Source organism: Trichophyton verrucosum, assembly GCF_000151505.1.
Source record: "Trichophyton verrucosum HKI 0517 chromosome Unknown contig00373_1.f1.exp, whole genome shotgun sequence".
NCBI lineage: Eukaryota > Fungi > Ascomycota > Eurotiomycetes > Onygenales > Arthrodermataceae > Trichophyton > Trichophyton verrucosum.
Genome location: NW_003315389.1, coordinates 142010 through 166474, shown reverse-complemented (window position 1 = coordinate 166474; position 24465 = coordinate 142010). Strand labels below are relative to the sequence as shown.

General features: G+C 47.3%; 9 protein-coding genes across 9 annotated transcripts, besides 1 other annotated feature; 5 read left to right on the top strand and 4 right to left on the bottom strand.

The window, feature by feature from the left end:
- Positions 1-254: 254 nt before the first annotated feature.
- Positions 255-2537, top strand: TRV_04901 (uncharacterized protein; the record flags this gene model as incomplete). The annotated part of the gene is made up of 1 exon (XM_003020990.1): positions 255-2537. One exon carries the CDS (start codon positions 255-257, stop codon positions 2535-2537), a length of 2283 nt encoding a protein of 760 aa, XP_003021036.1.
- Positions 2538-2747: 210 nt separating this feature from the next.
- On the bottom strand, positions 2748-3924 carry TRV_04900 (DUF89 domain protein; the record flags this gene model as incomplete). Its single annotated transcript, XM_003020989.1, has 2 exons — positions 2748-2987; positions 3058-3924. The coding sequence occupies 2 exons, from the start codon at positions 3922-3924 to the stop codon at positions 2748-2750; spliced, it is 1107 nt and encodes a 368-aa protein (XP_003021035.1).
- A 1377-nt stretch (positions 3925-5301) lies between these two features.
- TRV_04899 (uncharacterized protein) lies at positions 5302-7023 on the bottom strand (the record flags this gene model as incomplete). The annotated part of the gene is made up of 4 exons (XM_003020988.1): positions 5302-6113; positions 6180-6615; positions 6687-6767; positions 6871-7023. 4 exons carry the CDS (start codon positions 7021-7023, stop codon positions 5302-5304), a joined length of 1482 nt encoding a protein of 493 aa, XP_003021034.1.
- A 1332-nt stretch (positions 7024-8355) lies between these two features.
- Positions 8356-9976, bottom strand: TRV_04898 (uncharacterized protein; the record flags this gene model as incomplete). The annotated part of the gene is made up of 3 exons (XM_003020987.1): positions 8356-9562; positions 9627-9662; positions 9738-9976. The coding sequence occupies 3 exons, from the start codon at positions 9974-9976 to the stop codon at positions 8356-8358; spliced, it is 1482 nt and encodes a 493-aa protein (XP_003021033.1).
- Positions 9977-12224: 2248 nt separating this feature from the next.
- On the top strand, positions 12225-12554 carry TRV_04897 (uncharacterized protein; the record flags this gene model as incomplete). Its single annotated transcript, XM_003020986.1, has 1 exon — positions 12225-12554. One exon carries the CDS (start codon positions 12225-12227, stop codon positions 12552-12554), a length of 330 nt encoding a protein of 109 aa, XP_003021032.1.
- A 385-nt stretch (positions 12555-12939) lies between these two features.
- Positions 12940-14021, top strand: TRV_04896 (uncharacterized protein; the record flags this gene model as incomplete). The annotated part of the gene is made up of 3 exons (XM_003020985.1): positions 12940-13031; positions 13092-13615; positions 13669-14021. 3 exons carry the CDS (start codon positions 12940-12942, stop codon positions 14019-14021), a joined length of 969 nt encoding a protein of 322 aa, XP_003021031.1.
- Positions 14022-16452: 2431 nt separating this feature from the next.
- Positions 16453-16515: a sequence feature (Short protein (TRV_04895, EFE40412.1) was converted to a misc_feature.).
- A 309-nt stretch (positions 16516-16824) lies between these two features.
- TRV_04894 (uncharacterized protein) lies at positions 16825-19402 on the top strand (the record flags this gene model as incomplete). The annotated part of the gene is made up of 2 exons (XM_003020983.1): positions 16825-16990; positions 17064-19402. The coding sequence occupies 2 exons, from the start codon at positions 16825-16827 to the stop codon at positions 19400-19402; spliced, it is 2505 nt and encodes an 834-aa protein (XP_003021029.1).
- Positions 19403-20560: 1158 nt separating this feature from the next.
- TRV_04893 (uncharacterized protein) lies at positions 20561-22274 on the top strand (the record flags this gene model as incomplete). The annotated part of the gene is made up of 2 exons (XM_003020982.1): positions 20561-20726; positions 20884-22274. The coding sequence occupies 2 exons, from the start codon at positions 20561-20563 to the stop codon at positions 22272-22274; spliced, it is 1557 nt and encodes a 518-aa protein (XP_003021028.1).
- Positions 22275-22700: 426 nt separating this feature from the next.
- On the bottom strand, positions 22701-24389 carry TRV_04892 (uncharacterized protein; the record flags this gene model as incomplete). The annotated part of the gene is made up of 2 exons (XM_003020981.1): positions 22701-23958; positions 24094-24389. The coding sequence occupies 2 exons, from the start codon at positions 24387-24389 to the stop codon at positions 22701-22703; spliced, it is 1554 nt and encodes a 517-aa protein (XP_003021027.1).
- Positions 24390-24465: the final 76 nt, after the last annotated feature.

The following is a 24465-nucleotide window of genomic DNA, read 5'->3' as shown; positions in this document are numbered from 1 at the left end:
ACTTGGTAATGGACAGCTATTGAGACCAATTCGATACTCGTGAGGTGTCAACGATGCTGAGCTGGTTGGCAGGCTCCAATCAGGGCGTTGCGGGAGGTAAGGCGCCTCACCTCACTTCCCTCATACGAAATATACCTGTCATTTGAACACCATATATTAACCACGAATCTCGATTCAAAGCAGACGAGTCTATGGTACTTGATGCGCCAGAGACACCAGCACCAGTTTTTGCGTATAGAGCTTTTAAAAACGCGATGCTTGGGACTCCTGCCCCCGAGGTGGACGAGGACAAGGACTTAACCATCCCGATACGCCCACTAGACCCGAGTTCTCACAAGAAAAACGATGACCTGAAAAAGGCGGCTCAGAACCTTTCGTCCAGCGAGGACCGAAAAATGGAAATTCCTAAGCTTGAGCCGAAGACACAGGAGCCTGCACATGCAATAACTTCACCCTCAAAGAGTATCCTGCTTACTCCTGGAACTGCCACAACGCGCCGTAAAACGGTGTCTTTTGGGGCTGGTGTTAAGGATAATGAACGCAAACCCGTTTTCCTCGATTATGAGCGGGATTTAGAGCTGAGCGGAGGAAATATCAGCAGCCAATGGTCGATGAGCGTGCCCAGTGGTTCTGGACGCAGGAGCAAATTGACACAGTCTCTACTTGAAGCCCGCGAAGAAAAGTTTGGACAAAAAGTAGATGGCTTTGATGACACTCCTGTCAAGAAAGAAGAGCGCAAAGATACCCACGAAAAAGACGAAGATGAGTACCGTGATTCTGATCAGTCTGAGGAAGAAGAGGAAGACGAGGGAGACGTGACAATTAACCTCGAGGCTCCGCATTCCCAATCCGGAAAATACTGGAAATCAGAATTCGAAAACTACCGGACCAAAACGGAGAAGGAAATACGAAAGCTCATCGAATACCGATCAGTCGCAAAATCTTACGCAAAGAAAAAGGAGACAGAGGCCCTTCGCCTTACTGAGAAACTGAAGCAAGAAGAGCTTAAAGTAGCGGAGATGGAGAGGCGGGTCTCTGAGCTTGCTGCTGGCATGGTTGGGAGTGGCGATGGTGAGAACTCGAACAAGGACCAGATGTTCCGCGAGCTTTCAAGGCAGACTGCTGCCGCACTGCAATATAAACAGAAAACAGCAACTCTCCGAAAAACACTAGAAGATCATGGCATTGTCAATAAGGAGATGTTGGCAGAAGATCTATCAGCAGAAAGAACTGCTGCGAAGCTTCGTGAGGTTGAGGAGGCTCTCTGTGAAGCGAACGCTCGACTACGCGAAAGTGAAAGAAACCCAAAGTTAAAGGAACTACAAGAACTAGTCCGGAGCTCGGAGCGGAAGGCTGCTGAACTGAAAAGAGAGAATCTGTTACTGCAGCGCAATCTTGACAGGGTAAAGACCGAACTTCTACACGTCGGGGAGCGGCGAAAGGCACAGGAAGAGAGAGCGAAGAAGCGTGAAGAGCGACTCGAGTCTCGCGCCCAGGAATATAGTAAGCGCTTGACTGACTCTTTACGGGACCACCAAGCGGCAGAGGAAGCGCTAAGAAAGTCCTTTGACGCCGAGAGGAAACAAATGCAAGAGACTATCGACTTATTGAAAGGAACCTTGGCCTTGCGTTCTGACAACTCACAGCCCCAAACATCCACTCGCTCAACACGACGTGAAGAGATTACGGAAGATATACTTGAGCGGCTTAAAAAAGCTACCAGTAACTACCACGCACGGGTGGATTCCTACGACTCAGGCGACGACCAAGTAGAGATTACCCTCCCAAGTGATAAGGATGTGCTTAATTCGCCCACGAAGTCACTGACTAAATCTCGTGAGAATACCCAAAGTAAAGTTCCTGAAAGTCCGTTCGATGAAGAAACTATAGGTGCTCTATTAAAAACCCTTCGAGGGGGGACTGGTTCACCAACAAAGCAATCTATACAGCAAGGCACATCTGAGCACATTCGTGAGGACACCGAAGCTTCTAATAGCGTTCCTACGGCCAGCGTCCGTCGCAAACTGCAACTCAAATCCGATGCAAAAGCTTCCGGTAATAGTTCAAAGCACTCCGATGAACCGCTCAATCTCGCCGAAGAACTGTTTATTAGACTCGGCGGTTCCGCCCGGAATCTTGAATCACTCCGCCAGAAGGACGGGGATATGACAAACACGACCCTAGGTTCAGTAGGCGATGTGAAGTCTACGCCTCTCTCCAAGCCAGCCGCTAAACAACGAACGTCATATCGCCCTGGTCATTCACCTCGCCCTTCCCTCTCGTATCTAAGCTCCGGCCGTGTAGACAAATTGCCTAAAAGGCCGAAGTCACGAACATCTTCACACCCTGAACGGCACCGGACTACTAATCATTCGGATATAAATCGCCAATCCACCACAAAATCGGATGGTCCTGCTCAATCAAAGTTAGGTTCTATTCCTTCAGACAGACTTGCAGCGGCGAAGGCTAGGCTAAGACAGAGGCAACTTCATGCTAAGGTCGAAGCAGAGGACAAGGAGAATATGCTTTCAGCATAGGGTTCGTCTGTAGCATGAATGATGATTTGGACTTGGCCTTTGGTTATATATTTTTGTACTAGCTTTTTTTGTTCACAAGGCATTGAGCAAGCGGACTTTTTTTACATCCCCTTGAAATCATCGCGAAAATTAATATCTATTAAACACACTCTAGCTCTCCTACTAATAATGTCTCCTATATCCACCTTTCTCTCACTGTTGAGTATGCGTTTATTCCTTTTTCTTCCTGTCGCAAAGTGAAACGACAGCCCATTTCCCGCTCCAGGCCCATTTCCGAGAACCAGAGTCACCTCCCCCATTTGGCATGTTACGCAAGCGCTCATCTTCACCTTTCTCGAGACCAACGACAACGTCAGCCTTACAAGTGCGGAGAGCGAGAACCCTAACCCCTGAACCTTGGCCAAGTGGTCCAATTGCCGTGTCAAAAGGAGTAGTTGGGTCCCAGTGAGCCTAAACAATAAAATTAATATCCGTACTCCAATCATACACTAAAGACATGGAAATGGGCAAGTGGACTTACATCTGCTGTCAATTTTCTATAGTTCAGATCTCCCTTGAAGATGACCAATTCACTTTCCTTTAGATCTTCATAGAGACTAGGGGCCTCATGCGGTAGCCGCCAATAACTTGACGCTGTTGTCCAGAATCGGTTTGGTCTAATAATCAATTGCCCTTCTGCATGGAAGTCACCCCACTGTTGGAACAGATACTTCAATTCATCTACTTCCTTGTCCGTGAGAGGCTGTGGTTTCTTTTCCTCCCCAGTTTCTTCTTCTCCAGTGCTGCTGAAGAAGCTCTGCGGATCAGAAAGAAGGGCGATCAGGTCCCCAAAATCCCGTGGCAGAACATCAGACACAAACCACGGAATTGATTTGGGATGAAGGACAACACATGTTGCCAATCCAGAGGAGAGAAGATAGCCTGCCAGGATGAGGTCAACGAAGAGCTCAAAACCTGCATTGTCCAGAACGATATCTACTCGACGCTCTTCATTTTTTCGTTCCGTTCGGGCCTTGTTTAGAAGTTCAAATGCGGCTGGGAGATCGTTCACCAGAACATTAGCCTCGGCCTTCTTTCGGGCTTCTGCACCTTGAAGCTTTTGGATGTCCTCATATGTAAGAGACGTCAGGAGTGAGAGATCCGTAGCATTTCCCCACAGACAAATTTCACACATTTCCATAAATAGCACTTTATCAGCCTCCTGCTGTTGTTCAGGGGTCATATCATCCCTCTTTGAATGTATCTGCTTTAGATCCTGGGATAAATCTCTGTACCGAGTAGCTAGTTCAAGCACAGCAGGTCTAGAGGATCTAAATGTTGACATCTTTTGCTGTGCAAAGACATCATATTCTTTCCAATGCTTAGAAAGGGCAAACTGGGTGCTCATCCGGCGGTCTTTTCAGTTGTGTTTTCCTATTAGTTGGTGATGCTAAACAATTCAAGGAATTTGGAGCTTCCACGAACATAAGTAGCATTCCGCAAATAACCATGGAGCGTCGAGCCATGAGAGTTCTCCACGATCTGCGAGTTCCTTGTTATAGATGGCAATGTCTGACTCTCCGTCATCGGCGAGAGGGCTGTAGATTAGATCAAGAATTAGCATCCCTCATCGATCAAAGTTGCATTGTAGAAGAAATCAGAGTCAACTAACGTCAATTTCCGGCCGTGCTGAAGTTCATACTTCAGTGCAGCTAGCTCACGAAGTATATCCTTCCCCTCTTTCTGCTTCTCTTCATCTGTTGCCTTGATGACCGAACGGTGAAGGTCGTCGATGGCGCCAGTCTAGGAACAACGCCCAATTAGCCCACTAGTTTAGGCACTTGCAGGGTAGTAGGTAAGGAACATCTCACTAGAATAACAGGCCATCTTTCCAAAGCGGAGATGTATGCGAATGTCTTCTTGTCTGATGTGCAGACGGGTGCTAATATTCGGCGGGCGTGTTAGCTTCGGCATCCACGGCTTGACAACCCCGCCAACACGAATAGAGGGCTTTAATGGTTAGGCCGGGTCGCGCAGGCCTTGAGAGAAGCGCTGAATTGGTGTTAATTAGAGGGCGCTTACGGGTTTTGGTATCGAATTCCATCTTCAAAGTTGGTATACGGTGTTGGGGTTAGAAGCATGCAGTTGAGTGAGCTCGACCAAAGCTACTTGCGATGTTTGATGTCCCACCAAAGCTAAACTTAGTAACACCCCACGCGGAATTATCCCGGAGATAAGATGTTATCAAACAGGTACCTAACTTAAAGGATAGGCAAAAAAAGCATTAGGATCTAAAAATTAGACACTATCGGTGGTACAAATGAAGATATCCAGGGTGCCAATGTAAGTTTGAACTACAGGAAGATAGCTAACCCAAGGCATTATTTTGTTACAGATTGCATCTCCAATGTACTTCAGATTCTTTTACAAAAACGCCTGTGCTCTACCGCGCGGTGAAATCATAAGGGGTACGAGGTTCGTCAATCGTAGATTCGGGGGAATGAAGTGCGATTCGGGTAAAATGACCCACGGTGATGTGGGTAATGCCTGTTGGGTAGGAAGAGCGGTGGTAATCCTAAGGTCTATAATTCGACCTTAAAGGCATGGATACGCGGCCAGTCAAATAGAGCGTAACCAGCCCCTTTACCCAGGCTACCGTCATGTTGTATGGGATCTACGTCCCTAATGGATTGTGGTGGCAACTCGGCTTGTAAATTTAACTACATCAGGGACATGATGGAGTTACTGGCGTAAGCCTGGAAGTGAAGTTAGTAAGAACTAGTAGTCATAAGCAACTGAAAGGTAAACGTACCATTGGTTTGATGCTTGGATGTGGGACAGCGTCGAATTTGTGGAAATCGAGCTTGAGTTCAGGCCCAATGTTGATATATGCACCCTTATTTTCAGTGCTGTCACAGTATTTAGGAGCAGAGAAGACTATCACAATAATTAGCAAAGCCTCTCTAGCGCATACAAAGCGATTAGACTTACCGGTGATACATCTTCCATCGTGTTCAACTTCATAGCCCTCCATACGCACTTCGTGACTTCGAATAATAGCCTCAAGGCCATTCTTTTCGCAGAACCGCTTGGTGACGTCTGGACCAAACTGCATACCAACACCCCTCTTGCTCGGTCCTCTGCCCGGTAGAGTCTGAGGATCAGTCCAGAGCATTTCCATCATCAGACCGGATTGGCCTGGCTGGCGCTGGTTATGCCTGTTCAGGGCTCTGATATCCGCCAAGGAGATGTTATCATCGGAGAATAAGCCACCGTGAAGTACTAGGTACTTTTGTCCTATCAGTGTTGCAAGGGCAAGTGCACTGAAGGATTCAGAGAAGACCTTGAACAGACGCTCGGAGTATTTGGCTTTGCATTCTCCTTCAAAGCCATAAGCGCGGTTCATATCATCGGTTTCATGATTTCCACGATTAAGGAAGAAAGAGTTAGGACGCATCCATTTGTAGGCGTAAAGAAGGAGGGCGATTTCACAAGACCAGCTACCACGGTCAACAAAATCACCATTAAAGAGATAGTAGTGGGTATCAGATGGGAAACCATTAAGGCGGAATATTTCCAGAAGGTCAAAGAATTGGCCTGTAGGCAAATTGTTAACAGAAAAGAATTTGTGAAAGCGTCGTTAAGGGTGGAATTTAAGCTTACCATGGGTGTCTCCACAAACAGTTAATTTGGAGCCTTTTTCAACGCCGATTTCAACCATAGTAGGCTCATTGTATACGATATCCCGCACAGCTTTCACTATCTGGAACGCATACTTTTTATGTATCTGCTTTCCATTCTTGAATCGGTTTATCATGTCATCAATGAACTCCTGGGTCATTTTATCCTCCAATCGTACACCGTCATAGCTATCATCCACGACCATTGATTCAATATTAAGTCCCTCAAATGCTGACGGTGGATCGGCAACTTCAATAGCTTTCTCAAATTCAATCCGCCGCACGAGCTTCTCGCACTCTGCTAACTTGAGCTTCGCATCACGGTCGTTGGGGGCTTTTTTCACAACGGTCTTGAAGTCATTAAGGGCAGCGCGGGAATTGAGAATAGCGGTGTTGGCGACAGCTCTACGCCAGTATGCCTGGTCTCTGGTTAGCGGGCTGAAGGCGTTACGCGGTACTACAGTCCAAACAAGGGTTTTCTTCTGTATACCTTGACATATGAAGGATCTAGTTCAATAGCCTTGGTAGCATCCGCAATTGCAAATCCAAAGGCTTCCAACTTAACATGTACCTAGAGGGGAAAAATAAGAGTTAACTTGCTGGACCTAAAAACCGTATGAGATCACTGTCTACGTGATTTGCTACTTGATACAACCGGTAAGTGAGGTATATACCTGTGCTCTGTTACAGTAGAACGACGGCTCTTTATCATACAGCTCGATAGCCTGTGTGTAGAGATCTAGAGCCGCAGGCCAGTTCTGCTGTGCAAAGCACTTGTTGCCTTGCAGCTTGAGGGCTGTAGCAGCCTCAATATCGGATTGAGACATGGGGCTAAAGTGATTTGTAGCGGGACGAATGTGGGGTTTCTGTAGATAAATGTGCAGATACGTGGGTGACGGTACTTGAGTGGGTTGAACAACAAAAGGAAAAGGCGGTGTCGCTATCGTCCTGCTCTATATCGCACGGCCGGAATCAAAACTGCACATCCAGAAGGCGAGCGAGTGCGATATCGAAAGGTCGAGAAGTTCACGAAGACAAAAAAAAGTCAACCGGCAACCGGGGAAAGATAAGCTTTGGCCCTTGTTAATAAGCATGATCACGTAATAAGGAATGAAATTAGTCATCAAATGCTTAAACTTTGATAAAGATGACGGAGATCATGAACATTCGGGAGACGACGAAAGTCAGGACGAGAGGAAGAAGAGAGGTCAAGAGTCGGCACTTATAAGATGGCATCCGGGTCCTTCTACGTCTCGGCGAACCAGCAGCGCTCTCTGCGCGCATGCATGGTTTGCTCTATTGTCCAGCTACACAACGTACCTCGGTCCCCTCCCAGCTCCCTCATACCTCTCCCGGAACACAGAGCTAACGAGATATCTCATAGAAATTCATGAACGAAGGCTGCCCAAACTGCGAAGCCGTGCTGAACCTCCGCGGAAACTCGGAAGCGATACAAGATTGTACCTCTCAGGTCTTTGAAGGATTGGTTGCCTTGGCTGACGAGCGCACTTCGTGGGTAGCTCGTTGGCAGAGACTGGACGGGTATGTTCCTGGAACATACGCCGTGAAGGTTGTGGGATCGGTGAGTGTGGATATTACTCTCCTGTTGGATTTCTAGCAGATGGGCTAATCGGGATGGATTATAGCTACCGCCTGAGGTATTGAGTGACTTGGAAGACGCGGGGATAACCTATATTCCGTATGTGATAAGACTGTACTCTTAAAAAAAAGATTGAGACTAACTGGTGTTTTTAGGAGAGATGGGAGTGCCGCCGATAACGACGGTTAAAATTGATTTATACACACTAGCTCATGGGTTTGATTCAAGGGGTTCGGTGCTATTATTTGGTTTACTGGCTGGTAGCAAGGCGAAGGCGTTCATAGTGCCTTTAGTGTTCAGACATAAATTTTTCTGGGGACTTCTACATACGTAATAAAATAAATCATAGAGCAGAAGTTCATCGGGAGAACAAAACAAATAAATTTACTGCAGCAAGTAAGAAGCATGCTGGAAGTTCATGTTAGGCTCGTGAAACATCTCTAAAGCTAAGCTAGGGATCGTATTTCTCCCTGAAATGACCCAAACGTGCAAATTTGCACATAAAAAAACCAGAAGAAAAAGATGAAACATAACAATCGAAGCGATAATACGGCACTCTTCATGACTTGACAATCTTCTCGAGAGATTCGAGGAGAATATCAGCATGGTGCTTCTGGAAGACCAGCATGGGTCTCAGCCTGACGGCCGACTCGCCGCATCCACCGATGTTGATGCCGACCTCCTTACCACGCTTTAGCACTGCATCACGCTGAGGGCTGTCCCATGAGATGAAGGTGCCTTGTCCCTTTCCACGTAGATTATTGAATTGGCCGGGGTACTTCTCGGCCAGGCGCTCAAGACCAGCAAAGAGATAGTCACCTGTCTGTGCGGTGTGCCTGACGAGATCCAGACGCTCAATCTCCTCGATTATGGCACGGAAGATGAGAGCACGAGCTGGGTCACCCATCCATGTATTGAACTGTCTGTATGGCTTGTTAGGTCTCAGAGCTGGGTTGCCGAAATAGTAACCGGCGGCCTGTGCCTTTTTGGAGAAGGTGACAATGTCTGGTGGAGTGGATAGGTTCCAGTGCTCGTGAGCCCAGAATTTACCAGTTGCACCGACACCGGTCTGAACTTCGTCGACAATCAAGAGGACGTTGTTGCGCTTGGTGATTTCACGGAGACCCTGGAAGAAGGCTGCGGAGGCGTGGTTGTCTCCACCCTCAGACTGGACTGGTTCAACAACAACAGCAGTGACAGGGTTGTGGAACTCCTTGATCAGCCTCTCAACTTCCTCAAGGCAGCGTTTCTCCTCTGCGGCATTCTCAGCAGCGAATTGATCGAGTGGGTACTTGAGTTGAGGGAAAGGAGCACGGGGCCAGTCAAAGGCCGGGATATCAAGCTTGTGGATGGCCTTGCTGCGGGTGGTGGAAAGAGAGCCGAAGAGGCGGCCGTGGAACGCGGAAGTGAATGACATGATGGAGTAGTTGGGGGAGCCAGGAGCTTGGTTTACCATAGTGGAAGAGATGTCCTCGGAGGAAAACTCTACATCAGGACCACCACGCTGACGTTGAGCATAGTACATGAAAGCCGCCTTGTAGGCAGTCTCATTGGCATCAGAGCCGGTAGTAGAGGTAAACACCTGGTCAAGGCCCTTTGGGGCAACTCGCAAGAGACCGGACTCGAGGATGCTTGCCCAGTTGTGAGAGGGGAAGTTGCCGAGTGCTGGGCGATTGATGAGGGCACTGGCCATATCGGTAGTCTTGGTGGCAGCAAGCAATGCGGGGTTGTTATATCCCACTGGGATAGAAGCAATCTGGGCAAACCTGCAGGAGCCGTCAGTTAGCCGGGAAAATAAGGGTATCTCAGCTCGACCGGAGAAACACGTACACATCAAGCAAGACGTTTCCATCCAAGTCTGCAATGCTACACCAAGCGTGTCTGTCAGTGGTTCCGTCCAATTGGCCCGTAAACAGTGTAATTGAGGGAGCTATAGCGTACTAGTTTCCGGTGGACTTTTGGTAGTCAACCAGCATATTCAAGCTCCTAGTATCGAAGACGCGGTCAAGCTGGGAGATGGCCTCCTTGCTCTTTGGTCCCGGGATGGCAGTCTTTACAGTCGGACCAGCCGGCTCGTTGGTGAAGAAAGCAGAGGCAGCGGCATGCCTCGGGGTCGAGCTAAAGCATCTGGCCTGGACAGCAGCCCTGACGCCGGCTCTGGAACGTAGAATGGAAGCCATCGTAGACACACGCTGAAGAAAAGAAGAGCTCAGGATGCAAAGAATGGAAGAGTCGCCCGGCAGCGGGTGAGGGCGGGCTTTAATTAAAATAAGTCTGGGACAAGACCAGAGACAAGCGCCGGCTATTCAAGCTGGTGGTGCCTTTTTGTTGTTGATGTTGTTCTTGTTGAGCTGTCTAGCTTCCCCCCGCATGACGAGGTGTCCGGCTTTTCTTCGGCCGAGCCGCCCAATCAGGGGTCAGGCGCTAGTCCCGATGCGGAGGAAACTTCCCGCCACGATAAGATAAGAATGCTTATGTCATCAGGGACCGGCCCGGCGTCGGAGTTACCGAAAAGGGAAGGGAGGGGTGGATGGAAGTCGCGACTTCCCAAAGAAGTTGAGAATGACAACGACATTCCATCTAAGATGGAATCTGAGATGGCAATCTGAGAAGAGACATGAAGGGAGACATGGAGTGGTATCTAGGACGTCTGGATACGCTGGTGGCAACAAGTACGTGTTGGAAGTGTCGAAAACAGTGGCCAGACCGAAGGCGTTGCAACCGTGGCTGATCTAGCGGGCGGGCTCGACAGCTAGGCTAGTGTCTCGTCGGCTCTTCGGTGCTTGGGTGCTTGGAGCGGTGCTTGGAGTGATGCTTGACTCCATCAATCTACACGAAGAATAATGGGGTATGGACACCGTACGGATCAGGTTATGTGCATAGGACACGCCCTTTGACACCAGTAAGAAAGCCTAGAGCCGGATCAGAGAGGGGATCTCGTGAGTTGTGATGTTAGTTAATGTTGGGCAGTGATGCGGTTCAGCGGGTATCAGAGGCGCCGCTCCTCTCTTTCTGACTCCCTCTTTCTCGTTCTCTCTCCCTCAGGCTGTTCTGCACCGCAGTCAGGCTTAGCTAGTTAGCTGGCATCCAATACAACAAGCACGAGAATGAATGCTAAGATCGACGTGTTCATGTTTATTTTATGAGCAGGATATGGAGAAAGGTTCGTTCGACTGCCTCAAGCAGCAGGAGACATAAATCTTAGGGGCCATCTTTCACTAATAAAATAACACAGATGCAAGATACATCTTCACCAGGTCCACAAAGTCGCTAAATGTCACCACTAAACAGAGCGATGAGGTGTTGATCGCTGGTCAAACAATATCTTGTCGAGTTTTCTTCTGCCACATGCCCGGCTCCTTTTAACTGGTTAGTTCCTCATGCTTGTCGCATCTTCAGCCTTGAAGTAGGGGCAGGTCCCCTTGGGCCTGGCAGCGAATCAAGACGTCAGCCTTCCTGGTCCAAACGTCCTTGCCTCTCCCTGGTTCGCTGGCTCTTTTCTTCTTTCTTCAAATCCCTTGCAATCCTTCAGCCTGCATAAGCACCACTCGACCCCCTCTGACACATCCAAGGCATGGTCGATGAACCTTGTCGCTGATGACAAAACGTCGACCTTAGGCTTGGACTAACGCTCAACTAAACGACTAAACGGCAATTTTTACATTATTCATACATATGGGAGGCTCCGGATGGCCGAAGATAAGGGGAAGGATTTGAACTTCACTTTTTTCGCTTTCCTTTTTCTTTCCCAACATGCCTCGAGATTGTTAGTGATATCACAGCAGCAGAGGATATGCGCTCTGTCTCCTGCCAAAACATAAGGTTGCCTAAACGGCCCGGCGGAGTAAATTATCCTTAATTTACTCTATTTATTTATAGGTACTTTCGATGGAGTACTCCGTACCAACAGAGACATTTTGTACAGCATCTTCCACCAGAGAACCCACTCGCCATATCCTGATCGCCACGATTTTCAATGATAGCCAGGCAAGAGAAAGATGAAAAATGGTGAATCAGGCTGCTTGGGGGCTAAGTTGCATGTGCGGCAGGGCCCGAGGCATTTTGTGACGCCTGCAACGTGTTGTTTCACCTTCTCCCGCCGTCCTAACAGGGGACAAGCAACCTTCTGCTTGTTAGCGCCCTTCGGTGGGCCATCGCCATTCATTCCAGGCCTTCAGGGGATCCAGAAAATATTTCTTGAATTGATCCTTCCACTCTCTCCTTTTTTTTTCCTCTTCGTGTTGTTTTCCCCAATCCCGCTTGCTATCTCCTTTTGTTTGTTGCGATACGGAGTAGATCTTCACTCTTTCGTTCTTTACGAGCATTTGTCCTTCTTTTTTCTGAACATTATATACCATTGTCTATCCTTTATCAAATCTACCCTGCATCTATATACTCCATCTCGTACTCCATCCGTTAATTGCTGATATGAGCGACGAGATTTCCCACAAGCAGGAGCCGGCTCCTCAACCCCAGAATCTTCGAGCTCAGAGCAAGGCATCCAGCATGGAGACCAAATGTGAACCACCAAAGACCGGTCAATCCACTCCTTCAAAGATCACCCCTAGACCTACATATATCAGTGGTGCAGCAGCTGCCTCAGACCTCAAGCTACCCCAGCAGATGCTCTCGAAGAGAAACACAATTGATATAAACGACTATTTCGTCAGTGGCCCTTTTATTCTTCCTCCGTTTTCCCGCCATGGCGGTAAAAATGGACATTCGGCTAACTGTGTCGAACTTGTAGAAAGGGCCTAGGAATCTCGATAGGCATTCGAAATGGCCCCTATTCCTCCGAGTTCATGGCAGTGTCATGCCACGAATGATTATCCCACTGCTAATGATGGCTTGCTGGTCAACTCTCATTACATGTGTAACTCGCTTGGGTGGCGTTCCTCGTATGTTGAACCTCCATGTATCAGATGAATACATGAAGAGCAACGTGGTCTAACGCTCTCCAGTCGGCATTGATTCAACTCTCCTTACTGTTCTCGGTTTCGTCGTCGGTCTTGCTCTCTCCCTCCGAAGTTCGACTGCCTATGAACGGTATGATGGACCCTGGTGACCTCATGCTAGGCTGTGATCAGGCTAACATTTGTTCACTTTCAGTTATGGTGAAGGTCGCAAGTACTGGGCATCTCTGATGCAAAATTCCCGCACTTTGGCCCGTATCATCTGGATTCATAAGACCGAGCGCGAAGGTGAAGAAGGAAAGGAGGATATCATCTCCAAGCTGTGAGTCCGGTCAACAGTTATGTCATTCTAGCTCTTGTTCATTTACTGACTACTCTTTAGAACTGGAATCAACCTCATCGTGGCTTTCGCTGTTGCCCTCAAGCATAAACTGCGTTTCGAGCCTGGTAGCGGCTATGAGGATATCTCCGGCCTTATTGATCACCTTGATACCTTTGCCAAAGCTGCCAACGACCCAAATGCGGCATCAGGGAAGAAGCCAGGCATGATGAAAGCTCTTGGCCAATACTTAAGTATTCCAATGGCCATGTCCAACCCACGCAAGCAGATTAAGCGCTCCGATAAACCTCTCGGAAACTTGCCGGCCGAGATTCTCAATTACCTGTCCGCTTATATCCACGAGTCGTTGATTAACGGTTCGATTCCCATGCCTGTACATCAGTCGCAAGCTGGTGCTTGTCTCAACGCCTTGGAAGAAGTTATGACCGGCAACGAGCGTGTGCTTAACACTCCCCTTCCATTGGCGTACACCATCTTGATTTCTCAAATCACTTGGCTCTACGTTCTCGCCCTGCCCTTCCAGCTCGTCAACAAACTTGAATGGGTTGCCATCCCTGGAACTATCGGTAAGTGTTCCCAACTTTTCTTAATCGTCCATCTCCATACTAATGTGTAATAGCTGCTACCTACATCATCCACGGCATTGCCTCCATCTGTGCTGAAATCGAAAACCCCTTCGGCGATGACGTCAATGATCTTCCCCTTGATGTCTTCTGCCAACAACTGGCAGCTGACCTTGATATCATCACCTCCACTCCTCCAGCTAAGGCAGACGACTTCATCAACCGCGAGCACAACTATGTTCTCTACCCACTCAGCAAGAGCAGTGTTAACATGTGGAAGGACCGCAGTGTGGAGGATATCCGCGCTGCTCTCAAGGCCAAAGCCACACTTACCCCTGCCAGACTCAACGAGGCTGGATCAAGAGACATAGCGTTGGCCGTGAAGGGCCAAGATGAATCCATTGCATGAAATAGCATCCCAGATATGACGCGGAATCCACGGTGATAGGAGTGTGGTAGAGTTGCTCCCACTCTCCTTTACATAGACATATGCCCTTTCGAAAAAAGTCTCCCCCCCTTCCCCCCAGGAAAAAATCCCACTGCCTTTGGTCCAACATATTTTGCTCTCCTAGCCCTTGTTTCCTATCCATATACCGTTATTGCTAATTACCACTACCGTTACTCGGCATCAGTTCTTTGCTTTCATTTTTGGCTTTTATATAGCGTGGGAGTTGTGCATGTTGTTGAATGCTCTTTTTTTTCAGGTCTATCTTGATCTATTCGTCACTGTCCTGTCGGGTGTTTCAAAATTATATACAGCGAAACAAAATAGTCTGCCAAATTGTCCTTGTGAATGGATATTCAATGTCTGGAATCTAGGATAGTAATTCGCCATGAAACTTTGTAGATATCCGATGAAAAATTATTATCTTCAGCACTCTGTGCTGAAATGATTCACTATGTGCACTAGAAGGTGTTTCTGCGTACCCACTATAGATGGGGAGGGGGCCTGCAGAGTGCCTCCCGAGACCCATGGCAAGCTATGTATCTCCCGCCGAAAGTGTTTGTCAACCGTCCTTCTCAAATTATACTTCCCTTGCTTCATCAGAAGCCTCAGTATCAGGCCTCAGGGAATGAAGAGCTCCTTCCCACTGCCTCCAACAAGCGCACCGAGATGAGAACGCCTCGATACGACTCTCCATGCTACGTTTGATGACCCAGATCCGGAATCAGCGCCAATCCAGGAACTCATCGCCGCAGTGACAGCAGCAGCATCGTCATACGGTACCCGAATCCAGACAGATTTGCCGTCCGATTGGCCTAATCTGTTACCTATCTTCAAAATATCAACGGGTATAGCGGTACCGGACAGTCCAAGATACTGAGATAGGGCCGCAGTCAGATAGGTTTTGGCCGTGAGGGGGTCTAGTGCCATTGATGTAGATGACGCCTTGGCAATTGAATCGGAAGCAGAGACTCTAACGGTATCAATATAAATTAGCTCCACGTTATGTTCCATTGTTTTTCATGTCCTGCTGCGCATTGATCTATTGACATATCTGCCACGGGTGTCACTGTACAATTCAAGGTGGAGATACGCCCATTGAGGCTTCCGCGAAGTAAGCGTTACCAGCGTCTCCGCAGAACCGGATTTGCATTTTCGTTTATTACTGCTCATGATTCACTGAGCTTATAGACTAGGATATTGCTTGCCTTGTTCCGATAGATGGTTGTTTATGGATGTGCAACACTCAGCAAGCTTGCCCATTCTCCAAAGCTTTCAATTATTTAAAGTTCTATGATTATATAAGCGGTACTTCTTGGCGTGAAAATACCAAGAAAACCGCCAGAAAACTGCGAATCTTCCGACAACCAAGCACATACGACCACAGGAAGTGGAAAACAGAGCTTCCCGTCCGCTCAGCTGTACTTAAGCCACTTGCCGGTCGGTTAGTAGTTGGGTGGGTGACCACCAGCGAATCCCGACTGTCGTATGTATATTTTTTTGGTCTTTTTTTGCTCCATCTAGATACCCTTCTTTTTGGCCTGAGTCCTCTGCGGTTTTGCCGTTGTTTTCTTGCTGTTGTTTTTGCCGGCTGTCCTGTTTGTTTTGTTTGCACTCGCGCTTAACTCGATATTATGTAATACATAGTATCACGTGATATCACAAACGTCGATTGCCAAAAGGGGGAGGATATTCAACAAAATGAACCACGTTAAGCCAGCATGAATACCCAAGCTGTTCAGGAGGCTTCTAAACAAATATCCAAAGCTATTTATGAAATACTAGGCCATTAGATACCTATAGCTTTATTTTTCCCTTTCCTACAGTCCAGAGCAGACTCGATACCAGATCTATAAGCCCCCTTTTATGCCCCATAGAGCTCAAACTCGTCGCACTCTCCGTGGACAACAAAATCTGCGCCTAAAGCGCTCCTATATCGGCGGAGCACTGCCTCTCAGTGGAGAAATCATGTCCAGCAGCTTCTACCCCTCTTTTGCGTCTCCGCTTTCGTTCTTGTGGTTGGGCCAAAGGTGGCTGGTAACTGAAGATATTCGTGCGCGAACGTCGAAACAGTTGTTTAGTAAGCTAACCATGCATACTTCCGGGGAATTCAAAACACTTGTCCTGTGCGCAACAGACTAGTGGGTCCATTTTGATATCTTCTATATAGATCGCTATATAGATGTCAGCTCAAGTTCCTATTGTTTGTAGGCTGTCAGAGATCAAAAAAGGAGTCTCTGGCGGACTCACAATCGGACGATATAGGACCGGTCTATTCGTCTTACTTTCTTTCATGAAAAACTTCTCCAGCCCACCCCCTCTTCTGCGCCCCGTAGACCTCCCAGCCCCCCCTATTCTGTCAGGTTCTGTCAAGATGAAGCCCCCTTTTCTGCACTCATATCTTCTTCTCCTTCTTCTCCTTCCTCTCCTTCTTCCTTCTCTTCTTCTCCTTGACCATTGCTCTTTTCGTCAAGATAGCTACTCTACAAGTTCGTTGAGCTTCGGATACCAATTCGCTTCAAGCACTTCTCTTCGTCAAATTGGCAACTCCAAAGTCCTTGAATTCAGACTCAAAGAGATCTCTACTCTGTTTTTACCTGCTTTACTGCCTCCTTCGATCAATTCCAATTCCCTTACGCAAAGGCTTCAGCTTCTCGAAGCCGATTTCAATTTACCCCTTTTCTACTTTAAATTGACCTCCGAGAGCCGCTTGGCTATTCCGTTCGAACAAAATCCTAGAAAGCCTAAGAAAACTTGACCGAACATAATGGCCTACTTTCAGGGATCTTCTATGAACGGATTTGAAATGTCCATGGACATGGCAGCCGGTGGCCCATTGGCCCCTAACACCTTTGGTTCTTCCAATGGCAATGCAATCGATGCTCTGTCCTTCTTCAATTTGGATACCCTTGGTGCTCAGGGTCCAGGAAACAGTAAGCATTCCTTTCTTGGATAGGAAAACATATATTCTTATCTCTTGGGCTTTTACTAATGGCATCACTACAGCCGGCAATCAAGGCACTGCTGCATTCGTGAACGTTCCAGCTGTTCCAGCAACATCGGCTCCCCCAGTCAATTCTTACCCACTCATCCACGATCCAATTGCTGCCAATACTACTCCTATCGCCCCTGTGGCAGCACCCAATCCAGCCAGCCAGCAAGTCCCTGTCACTGCCAATATCGGGGAAGCAAAGCAGCCCAGACAGCCGTGTAGAGCTGGCACTGACGACCCTGAGAATTACACCGAAGTCGTCCCATCTCAAAGCTCGTGGAGCTTCCACAATCTTCCTGATATACTCTACGTTTTCAGGGGCCCGGACAGGCCAAGAGGGAACATCAATGTTCCTCTTAAACCATTACCATGGCCAGAGCATCCACCAATCAGAGCCTTCGACCTCCTACCAAATCGTATTTCCAGCAATGTCGAAGAATTCCGCGTGGAAGCTTGGATGCGTCTGGACAGACGTATTCAACTCCGTGACATTACGGATCGAATGAACCCAAAATACCGAATCTACACAAACACTCTACAACAGCGTGGTGTTCGGTTCCGTCAGGCATTCTCCCTTGCCTCTTGGGGAGTATCTAGTAAACAGACTGATACCGCCATCGAGATCATTCGAAGCAAGTTCATTGAGAGGGGCATTGATCTCAACCTGAACACTACTCGGGGCTTAACTCCAGGGACGTATACGGATCAAAATGGCATTACTCAACGGATTCCAACTCCAAAACAATATTCGAAACGTCCAGACACTACAGTCAGACGAGGCATGGCCGCCCGAGACCTTATCCTTGCGCCAGCATTTGTTCAAGGAACTCAAAATCACACCCCGAATACCACTCCGGAGAGGAAAGCAGCTGCATCTAAATTCATCCTTGTGACTCCACCCTCCGTCACATCATCTGCAGAAGCCACATCCGTTACTCCTCCTCCGGCTACAATGCCAATTGCAACAGCACCCGGTAGTGGTTTGCCTACCCCTAGTTCCTCTCCAGCTAACACCATGCCGGCTCAGGCAGTTGCCAGCGCTGCGACCGATGCGATTTCCGACCCTCAGGCTGCTTATATCGTTGCATCAAATCTTTCAGCCTCAGGTGAGATCAGAGCTAGAGCACCCAACATGGAGACTGCCAGTCAGATCTTGGCAGGAACAACAGAAGATGCCCACCAAGAATGTCAAAAAGATTCAGACTTCGAAGAAGCTATCCTGCGCACTTCGATAATGAAAGACTATCTGAGACGCTGTAAGGAAGAACAGCCACAGAAACCTCATGAAGCAGAATCATACTCTCATGAAGACGATGCATTCTGGCAGCCGCTCACCCCCGTTTCTGATTATTCCTATCTCGATTCTGATACTGCTGATGCCATGGCTTACTTGACCACCTGGGAACCAGTTGTGAATTCAGCCAGGAAATCAACCCGCTCTCATGCTTCCACGCAAGATTCCCAGCCCATGACTATCTGGAACCCAGAAAAAACTCTCCGAAAAGTACAGAACAGGCATTCCAAGCGCTCCATATCACCAAGAATCCATAAGAACCCTATTTGGAAAGACCGACGCTCTCCCCCTACCTGGAAGCGTCAACAACTTCAGAGACTTCACAACTCTAGATGCAACACCAGCACCAGAGAAACTGCTCAAACCGTCAACAACTGTCTCACAGTTGCCGCAGTTCAACCTGAACAGCAAATATCAGAAACCCAGATTCCCAGTGAAACTTCTGACAACGAGGATATCGAGCTACTTTATACTAGTGACGATGAGGACATTGAACTATTCGATGCTAGTGACGAAGAATACTTTGAGGATCTACATAGACAATCCGGACCCGGCCAAGACGATCAAGATTACCACACATTGGAAAACCTCAACGGAGACATTGTTCGTAATGTTATCCAAAACAACCCTGATGTCAAGACCAATGACAATTTCTTACATCTTTGCCGGGAATATATTAAAAGTCACATGGACTCTCAGATGCAATACCCACAAAACAGTGAGCTTACTAGTGCACCAGGTGGCAATGCTTCCACAAGTGATATCTGCAACTCCTCCACAAGCAATGTCAGCAACGCTTCCATCACCGCAGCTAGTCCCATAGAGAATATCAAACACATCCAAACCTTGAAGGATCTCGTCAAAATATGCGAGCATCAGGCGAACCAGCCGGAAAAACAAAGCCCTCAAGCTTCCGACAGCCTAGGCCAAGATAGTGCCAATGAGGATACCCTTCAGCGGCTTTCAGCAGAGGCAGAAGAGATTCTCACCCAGCCATTACATCAATATTTTGGCATGACCGAAGCTGAGCTCATAGAGTACGTGGATAAATACGTATAAATACGTATAAATACGATGACTTTGGCCCAACTGACTTCGGGTGCTAACCCGAATGAATCCACGGAAGATCCTGGCAAATGACATCGACTGATCAAAAGGAATAAAAAAATAGAGTGAAAGGCAAAAAAAACTAGAAAAAAGAAAAATACCAAAAAAAAAGATTGTGCCTTTTTTTTATTTTTTTATTTTTTTTTTTGTTTTTGTTTTGTTTTGTTTTGTCAATAGAGTTCTTTCGCTTAGTCATGGAAGTTAGTCCCTGTTAGTAATCAAAGATGGACTTCAGTTTCAACCTCATCTTTCTTCAGCTATCAAGATCAACAGGTCAACTTAACGCCGGTACAGCTTATTTATTATGTAGCGGCTATCATCGAATATAGATATATGTCTGCTACTTATAAACATCTTTTACCGTCCAAGCGGATGGAGTTATTTGAAATACTCCTTGGTAAAAGCAGACATCATTCTCGGTAACCTCTACTGCTTCAACCACACCTAGATTATAAAACCACATCACTCCAGATAATATTTATCTGCTTGTCTCCTTATTAATTTGCAAGCTAAACATGCTATTAACTATCAGATACCCCTTAATACCTGCTCTCCTTTTATCTAAATTCCTTGATCTGCTGCGAAGCTGAATTTATATCCTTATATGCAATATTATATTATAACACTTGCTTATAATACTGGCTTTCTTTATATTTAATGAGACGGATGCAGCACTCAGATTTTGATTCATTCTTACTCTCCCCTTTTCCGTATATACACTCACTGCCTTATCTCTTACCCTTTCTCAATAAGTATTTTTCTAACGATTCATATATATCATAAGATATTGAAGGAAATAAGGGAGAAAAAGGGTTAAGTAGCCACACTTTAGGGACACAGTAGTGAGGTAATGAGCTGTCTTATTATATTTTGCTATCGTCTCTTCATTATTCATCTAGGAAACGCACTTTGGACGACAATGGAACGGGAAAATTTACGACTAAGCATGTGTTGCTTCTTCCTCCCACACTCAAGAGGCCAAAGAAATTATCCTTCTTCTCTCTTGTGAGTGACACTGTCTTTCACCAACTCATCCATTTTTTGAGCACTCCTACATTTACGCAGCTCTTGAACTGCAAAAGCTCCCGATGGCTGAGAATACACTGGAAGATGCAGGATCCTCGATTCCTGCCCCATCTGGTAAGACAGGCTCCCATATCAGTTGATGTTTTCTACGAGGATTTATTGAGCTTGTTGAACCGAGTGTCCTGGTATCATGCAACTAACGATGGCACCCTTCTGCAAGAACATACCCCTGCTAAGAGCCCATGCAAACGTGAGTAAACCCTTACTAAAAATCCTTAAGTATATGTTTCACAACTCTAATGGGCCGAGTCCAGATGATGACACCCCGAATATGTTTCACACATGTGAGCATCCGTATCATTCAAAGTACAGCTCGGCTCACTTGCCTCCGCTGCTTTTTCGTTTAGAAGCACCAGAAGAACCCTTTATTAGGCCTGCTGTTCAGCACTTGATGGATGATAATGCAGCTCCGAGTACCAAGGGATCTAACATAATTAGAGATTTTCCATTTCTTCCGCGGTATATATCCATTCGTGTTCCAGGCTGGCTGCTTGAATACTGGATGCGGACCGATTCCCGCCTTACTTATCGTGATATCAAAGCACGGATGACGGCTCCACCAGCCGATATTCCTTCTGACAACGCATTGAATATGCGGCGTGAACGCGAAGCCCGCTCGCCTCTTGGTCTTTCATGCTGGACCACGCGCCGGGGAAGCATCACTAAAGCCGAAGTCGAAAGAGTTGAGCGCCTATCTCAGTCTCAGATATCATTTAACACCACTACAACCATTGAGTATGCATCTGGTGCAAATGGCAAAAAAATTCCTCTGCATCTCCTTATGAAACGCCTTGATGGAGGGCCACCTCATCGATATCCACTGGACACCTTCATGGATGGAAAGCAAGGACCTCATTTGCCAGGACAGCGCCTAGAGTCAACCATTCAGCTCCTCTGCCAACTCCAGGATTACGCCAATGCTCTAGGGGAAGACGACTGGCGATCCCTAGCACCAGAATATCTTCCTGAAACTTGGGCCAGAAGAGCGGCGAATCGATTAAGGCGTCAGGCTGAGAAGGCAACTGACAGTGAGGAGAACCTCACCCATGCTACTTCTAGTGGCGATACCGAAACCAAGGTTGACAAGGCTATGGAAAAGAAAGAGTCAGACACAAACTGCGCAAAGGACGAGGTGAAAGAAACAGGAGCAAATGGCTCTGAAGACAAACCCCTTCCAAAAGGTGACTCTCCTGGCGGTCGTAATATCAGTCAGAAACCCTCCATTTCTCCAAACAAAAATGGTCCTTTACCGCAAACCCCTTCTCCGCGTAGTGAGAGTGTTGGTTCGTCAGCGCAATCCCAAAAATCGCGGTATACCAATCCATTTGTCAAAAGCCAGCTAGTTCTATCCTGTGACACCCAGGACCTTCTAGAAGACTGCGACGGCATATGCTGTCGGCCACTTGCTTCCCAGGAATCTCAACCTGCATTATCATCTCACTCTGAACTCGAAGATAGCCCACGGGAAACCCCGGGTGTTGCATCTTTGTCTGATGGCGACTCTGATGACAACCAGAACTCAGACTTGGAACTTCTTTCTGAATTGGGCCTGCACCCGCAGCATAGGGGTCCGTTATCCGCTGCTTTCAACGGCGGTGGTACATATCCAATCCGAAACAACCCCAATCATCGCCTGAATACTCATACCGACGAGAGCATGAGGAGAAACGACCCTTTTGCTAACTACCTCCATCTGCCATCTGGAACTTCTAATTTATTTGGTGCTGAACGTGCATAGGCAAACACTTGGGGTTTTTACCTACCGCCGCTATGTCATTTCAATTTCCCCAGATGAAAAGGTCGAGGTAACCTCGTTTCATATCTCGATATCTGTGTTTCTTGACCTTTCTGATAACTACCAGTGATTTACTCATTATCTGTCATTTTAAATGAGATTCTTTTCGCAAGGCTTGTATATGGAACGGATGGAAACCTGCTTGCCTACCTTGATGTAACTGGCTCTCGTCAGTTGTTCAGGATAGATAGTGAGCATCAAATTTTGATAGTTTTCGGGATCGGGATCTTAGTAGCTGTTTTTTCGTGAAATTTCACTCCCCCCTGAACCTGAATTCATTCCACATGGAGATAGCACAGCTAGGACAACATTACAGAGATAAATCAAGTGTCTTCAATTCTAGCATCATGTATACTCCCACCAGATGCGTTAAACGAGTAAGATACTGTCCAAAGAAGAAAACCCTGCAGCCACCCCGCCTTCATCACTATCTTTGGCCTTAGTTCTCATAAGCCAGCCGCCTTGCGTATTATGCAGTGTCTCCCCATTAGTGTTCCAAAGAATTGTGCCGTACGTGCCCAACTCGCCGATTACATCACCGCTGAGAACTTGACCGTCGCTGCGAAGTGCAACATTCTTAGCCGGGGGAGGTTGTATGAGTTCCATTAGTATCCAGCCTTTCCAGTCCTTTTCAGGTATAGATTTGAGGAACGACGGTATGGAGTCACGATACACGTTATTTCCGCCTCCCTCACGCTGAGGTTTGAGGACATGGAATGCAGCAGTTTCTGGATTCAAGGCGAGTTCCCTACCACGGCCTCCTTCGGCCAGATCATACTGTGGTGCAAAGGTAGAGCGTATTTGCTGTATTCTGCCAGGATTTGTGCAGGGAAGGAACCGGGTTAAATAGTCCATCTCAGGGCCGCTGACTGCTGTGGCTAGGATTTGTTGCACCTTCTTACAGCCTGATAATTGGTTGAGAACCGTTGGGCATTTAATGGCTGTTGAGCGTTCTAGGTGAGTTCGTGCTTTCCAGGCCGATTCATCCGGATAGTCTTGAGGCCCGTATAAGGCTCGAAGGTAAATAGTGGTAGCCTCGAACTGAGTAGACGGAGAATATCTTGGGGTATATATGATGGGTCTAGCCGGGTTAGATTCTTGAATAGAGGTTAACTCTAGAATCTCATCACTTGTAACCCGGAACACGGTGATATTGTGTGACTGGGAGAGGCAGGTTGCAAGCTCCATCTGATCAAAAAGATTCCTTTCTCCAGCCTGTACTATAAAAAGAACACATAGAGGTAGTGGGTTTGGAGAAGACTTGGAGGGACCATATGCCTTATGGGCGGCGGCGAGGCCTCCCGCCAGAGTAGGAACAGCGGTATTTTCGGGTGGTATGTTACCCCTGAAGGCTGGGTGTGACGGGTACACTATGGGCTGTCCGGTTGGAGATGATAGGAGAGATGTATGCATCTGAGATACCAGTCCTGATAGTCCTCCAAAGGATGCAGCAATAGTGTTGAATTCTACCTGCTTCAGTACTGGTTCTTTGGATGAACCGGAAGGGTCATGAACCATGTAGTCTGACCGAAACAAGCCAAGTGAAAGAGGCTGTACATATCCTTCATTTTTGACAGCTAGATGAACTTTCCAGAGGCCGGCCACAAAGTCATCTACTTCCACAAGGCTGTCACAGGGGAATGGTAATTAATAACTATCCATACATCATTTGCACAGAAAAAAAAAAGAAAGAAAGAAAGAAGGAAGGAAGGAAAGAAAGAAAAGAAAAGAAAAGAAAAGAAAAGAAAAGCAGAATACTTACTCCTCGATTATCTCTCCCAGCCAGTCAGTGTCCGTAGTTATAGAGGCATAAAGCTGGTTGTATGTTTCCTGCACCGACACGGCCGCCTCATAGCAGGACCGGGGAAAGAGACTGGGGAACAGAGTCACCGGGGCATTGGTCGCCAGCACACCCTGTGGATCAGAAGTTCCTTGTACGAATGCCGGAGGAGGTCTGACAGCAAGACCATGATGTATACACCAGTCCTTGATGGTAGCAACTAGATGCTGCTTCTGCTCGGAGGAGAGCTCTGGAGGGTAGCAAGCTGCGAGGTCCATTGGTGTCGTAGCCGAAGACTTCCGGCTGTCGAAAATTTATAACAGAATAAAGGATGCAGGCAGAAATGTCTATTAT